Source organism: Vespula vulgaris, chromosome 3, assembly GCF_905475345.1.
Source record: "Vespula vulgaris chromosome 3, iyVesVulg1.1, whole genome shotgun sequence".
NCBI lineage: Eukaryota > Metazoa > Arthropoda > Insecta > Hymenoptera > Vespidae > Vespula > Vespula vulgaris.
In genome coordinates this window covers 1,389,512-1,395,178 of record NC_066588.1, presented here as the reverse complement: position 1 = coordinate 1,395,178, position 5,667 = coordinate 1,389,512, and the positions used below count along the sequence as shown (strand labels likewise).

The 5,667-nt window shown below is 40.6% G+C and overlaps 1 protein-coding gene across 1 annotated transcript; it reads left to right on the top strand.

Annotated features, from left to right (window-relative positions):
* Nucleotides 1-1,694: 1,694 nt before the first annotated feature.
* On the top strand, nucleotides 1,695-5,301 carry LOC127062877 (homeobox protein engrailed-2-A-like). Its single transcript, XM_050991821.1, has 2 exons — nucleotides 1,695-3,277; nucleotides 4,883-5,301. Exons 1-2 carry the CDS (start codon nucleotides 2,584-2,586, stop codon nucleotides 5,236-5,238), a joined length of 1,050 nt encoding a protein of 349 aa, XP_050847778.1. The 5' UTR covers nucleotides 1,695-2,583; the 3' UTR covers nucleotides 5,239-5,301.
* Nucleotides 5,302-5,667: the final 366 nt, after the last annotated feature.

The window sequence follows — 5,667 nt, the reverse complement described above, 5'->3', positions numbered from 1 at the left end:
TAATTCTAAATAGGAAAGGTATCTAACGTTAAAGCGTATTATATTTAGGTTTATGTAAATACGGTGGAAATAATGTTTTGCCAGCTGTTTGTATCTTAGAAGGTTAATATACGTAATCGTATATTACAAAAGAGAAAACTATTACGCGAAACTTTAATCGCGAAAATGTTATGGTCGTGTATACTTTTATACGTTTCTTCGTGTTGTGCTGATTTTAGATAGTATACGAGTTATAAGTGGGTATTAGCAAATTTCTAAATTGAGTTACTCGAGTTATAATTGAAATCGATTAGAGAAATAGATAGATAGATAGATAGATAGATAGAGAAAGAAAGAGAGAGAGAGAGAGAAATAGAGAGAGAAAGAGAGAGAATGATCGTTTAGGAGAAGACAAGGATATCGATAACTTTGTTGGATAATATATTCGTTTCTCAAAACGTTTCTCAAAGTGATCCTTAAAAGGGTGCAGAGAGATAGATAGATAGATAGATAGAGAGGGAGAGAGAGAGAGAGAGAGAGAGAGAGAGAGAGAGAGAAAGAGAGAGAGAGAGAAAGAGAATATATCCGACGGTGTTCGTGCAAATTTTCTTGGGATGCGATTCTCGACGTTCGCCTTGGACGATTGCATCCACGAGGAACGAGAAAAGTGGAGAGGGAAGGAAGAGAGAGAGAGAGAGAGAGAGAGAGAGAGAGAGAGAGAGAGAATAAGGAGTCGTAGAGAAAATCGAAGAAGGAAGAAAGGGAAGCCGGCGGACTCGAAGAAATGAATTAGCCGGCTGGATCTGGTCAGACAACGCCGTCACAGTGGGGAGGAACAAAAATATGGAGTAGTGGTCGTGCTAAATGTGGTAGGGGTAACTTGTAGGCGTGGCTATGACGAAGGAGGGGCAAGAATGTGGGCGAGACTTTAACCGTGCTTTCTGGTGGGGATAGTTAAACTCTTTTGGAGGGGGAGAATTGAATTTTCTCGTCGCATTGGCGCAGAATATTCCACGTTTCTTCTTAACGTTCTATCTCTCTCTCTCTTTATATCTATCTATCTATCTATTTATCTCTGTCTCTCTCTCTCTCTCTCTCTCTCTTTCTCTAATTAATTCAAAAAAATTACGAGGGAGGAGTGCTCGAAGTTAATCAAATAAAAAGAATAAGAAGAAGAAGAGAAGAAGGGAGAAGACGAAGAACTATAAAAAAATATATTAACAAGAAGTATTAAAAATATAAACGAACTAATCAACTTTTTTTTCCTATCCTATCAGTGATTCTTCAGCGATCATTCATATAAGTTTCTATACATGAGATAGATGCATTATATAGATACATAGATACATATGTATATATGTGTATATATATATAAATATGATCACGTGGAAAAAAAGAAGAGACACGATTGCTATCGATCTATCACGGCTATCAAGGCGAATACTATCGATTCGTTCCATGCGAAGGAGAATATTTTAATCGACGTCGATCGTCTCGTTCCTATCGAAAGATTTATAACGCGAGTCTAAAAGAGGGAAAGAGATAGAAAGAGAGAGAGAGAGAGAGAGAGATAGATAGACGGATAGATAGATAGATAGATACATAGAAAAAGAGGGTATATGGGTTAGGGTGATTTTCCGGACGTATCTGTCCCCTACTACCCGTGCCATTGGTGGCAATGGTGGGGGAAAGACGAAAGGGACCTCGTGGTAGGGTGATTCGCTCGCTAGTGGGCGGAGTTTACGAGCAGAGAGTTAATAGAGATACAATCGAGGGTGTCTAGTGCACTGCACTCGGAGCTCTCGCGTAGGAGGAGTGAACAGGGGTGTTGGGGGGAGAGAAAGGGACGCGGTAAGTAGGGACTCAGAGTCCCCTAGTTTAGACATCACTGAGCGACGGATGGACAGCCAGTCAGACCCGTCACAGCACTCGCTAAGAGTACTCGGAAACCTCGGGAAAAGCCTCCATCTAAGAGTCGCGTTCTCTTTCCTTTGGACTCGATCCAGGTTTGATTTGGAACGAGAGAGAGAAAAAGAGAAAGAGTGGGAGGGAGAGAGAGAGAGAGAGAGAGAGAGAGAGAGAGATAGTATGAATATCTGGAAGATTAAAGTAACTAACGAGAGTAACACTACGAGCTAAATTGTTTCGAATACTTTACACGATGACACGAGATGGTCTCTCGAAGATTACTGTCGTCGAAACGACGCTGTGACGCTTTTTGAAAACGAGAGAAGGAAGTATAGAGATAGAGAGAAAGATAGAGGTAGTAAGAATTAGAGAGAGAGAGAGAGAAAGGGAGGGAGGGAGAGAGAAAGAGAGAGAGAGAGAGATTGAAAGAGAGAAAGAGAGAGAGAGAGAGAGAGTGCTCGAAGGACGGACAGTGACAAGAAGAGTGTTACATTGAGCGTTAGTGTCGCGGAGTGAAACTCGCTTGACGTTTCGAAAATACGTACACCACGAGGAGACGTTCTCATGGATACGAAAAGTTGAAGATCTCCGTTGAGATAGATTCTACGGTGTAAGTGAAAGAGGAGAAAGTATTTTGAGATAACTGAATTCGGTGATCCATAGAAAAGTTTGGTATTGATCGAAACTCGTCGAAAGATGAGTGTTGCTCTCGTTACCATGGATCCGGCGTACAGTCTCCGATTGGGGATTGGTTCTCCTCCTCGTCATCATCATCATCATCATCATCATCACCATCATCATCATCGAGTCAGATCGCCCGATCACGTGGGTCAGCCTCGTCAGGAAGATCACCTGCATCATCATCATCGTCATCATCATCCTCGTCAAGAGGACACGGATACTCCATTGAGATTCAGCGTCGTTAACATATTACGACCGGATTTCGGAAGAGAAGCGATTCTCAGTACGAAGGGTACGAAACAAAACGGTTTGCCGGTACCCAGACACCACAGTCCACTTCCGCTTCCACGAGATCTCAGTTTGGGCTCCTCAGTGAACAGCAATAACAATAGGCTATCGCCGCAATCACCCAATTCGGTTGTGAATCGCGAGAGAGACTCATTCCCGTCGCATTGCGGATTGAGCAGAAGCGGAAGCGTCGAGAGTCTTGCGAGCAATAGGAGTTCCGTGACAGGTAGCTCTGTCACAGGTAGCACGCCGTCCCTGAGCTCAGCGTCTTCGACTATAGGAAGCGGCGAATCGGTGAGTGGCGAAAGCGCGACCAGCAACGCCACCAATATAAATAACCTTCCACAAAATGGGACCAATGGTCAAAGTCTTTGGCCCGCTTGGGTTTATTGTACTAGATACTCCGACAGGCCCTCTTCCGGTGAGTCGACGTTCCATCATTGATTCTTTTATTCGTTAAGTCCATTAAATCGAACGAGAAACCTATCAAGGAAAATCTGTAATTTATCGAAATAAAAAGAAAAGAGTCGCACTAATAATAACGACGTTAAAACACACGACCGTTCGATTCGCACGATTTTATAAATATTCCATTTACGAATTGTTACGATACCTTGTCGTTTTCTTTAAACGAAGTTATTCTATTCGTCGATAAGTCGTAGTAACACAGTTCGTATCTAATTCCAAGGTTCTTAACGTTTTTCTTTTCAGGACGGACGGGTTGACGTCCGATACCACCTGCCTTTGTTCGCAGAACTTAATTGTCTAGAACCTATATCCTCGATCTACTCTTTCTTTCTCCTCTCTCTCTCTCTCTCTCTCTCTCTCTCTCTCTTTCTCTCTCTCTCTCTTTACGATCACCGGCTGACCCACATATATGCACTCTTGCACCTCTGTCACCTTTACCACGTTCAGCAACCTCTCGATCTTCGCGCCGGGGTGGTCCCGAGCTTTCACGATCCGATAAACGTGTTTACTAATTACAGCCTCCTATCGGCTTGTATTTCTGCACGAGCTCGATCGTATTTCCTTTAATTAGGTAAATGTTAAACATAGAGAGAAAGAAAGAAAGAGAGAGAGAGAGAGAGAAAAAGAGAAGGAAGGAAAAAGAGATAAAATGGAAGATAAAGAAATTAGATTTCCAATAGTAAAAATGTTCTAATCGCTTAGTAGGTAGTTACTTACTAGTCACGATGGAAAATAAATCTTTCGATGCGTACGTACGGTCAAGATCGAGCAAGGCGCGAATGTAAATCGTTGATAAATATCGAGCATCGATGCCCCGTCGCGATTAATTATTTATTCCACGAGCGTGCGGATTAATTCGATACGCTGCTAATGAACGCGATGGCGTGTACGAACGGCGTATATCACGAGTCCACTTTTTTAATCGTTCTTGACGCCGTGGAATTTATACGTTTTATCAGTCTTTCTTTCTTTCTTTCTTTCTTTCTTTTTATGTACACACACAAACACACACACACACACACACATGTGTATATATATATGTATATATATATATATATATATATATACATATATATTATGTATATGACTCATTTCTTCGAAAGTACATTCCATGGTGTTTAGAATTCCGGATTCGAGGTATCTATCTAGGTACCTACATAATTTCGAAATCGTGCACCGACTTATAAATATTCATCGAAGACTCTGTTCACGATTGACGAAGAAATACGTGAGAACATTACGTGTTAACGATCAAAGAGAGAGAGAGAGAGAGAGATAATGAAAATATTTCTGTGGCTACCGATTCGTTTCCTTTTTTTTCTTTTTTTCCTACTTTTTTTTTTTTTAGACAAATCCTTCTTCGATACCTTCCTCCGATCTAAAACAAAATACAACGGGTCACGAGTTAATGTCTATTGGCAATAAATTATTATACGACTCGTATATTGAAATATCTCGTTCGTTACAAAGTATCGAGTCTTTCGAGATAGAATAATAACTTCTTTTTATTTTACTTTTTTATTACATATGTGTTGTGTTGTTTCTTCTTGTTTTTCAGGACCACGAACGAGACGAGTAAAGCGTTCGCAAAATAGCGGAAAAAGCGGCACGCCCGAGGAGAAGCGACCTAGAACGGCATTCAGTGCGGAACAGTTGGCCAGGCTGAAGCGAGAATTCGCTGAGAATCGATACTTGACGGAGATACGAAGGCAACAGCTCTCGAGGGATCTTGGACTAAACGAGGCACAGATCAAGATCTGGTTCCAAAATAAGAGGGCGAAGATCAAGAAGGCGAGCGGACAGAAGAATCCATTGGCCCTTCAGCTGATGGCCCAAGGACTTTACAATCACTCGACCGTGCCGGTCGACGAGGACGGCGAGGAGATCGTCACGGCACGAAATCATTCGCAGTGAAATTTATCCCTGAAATATAATAGGAGTCTGGTGTCTAAATAAAATATAAAAAATTAAGATCGACCAGAGAGAGAGAGAGAGAGAGAGAGAGAGAGAGAAATTTTAGCTTTACGATATCTACGATATATATATATATTATATTATATTAATATATATATATATATATATATATATATATATATATATATATATAGTCGATTTTTATATGTAATAAATATATCTCTGGATATCTCTTAATTTGCAACACTTTTTAAAATGCGCTGATTTTTGAGAGAATTTTGAAAAGAATAAAGTAAATGAGAGTGAGGGAGAGAGAAAGAGAGAGAGAGAGAGAGAGAGGACGAATTTAAGTGGATACTTAAATCATTGTACAAACAAATCGAAACGTTTTAAATTATTTATTATCTTGTTTGTAAATAAATGTAAATA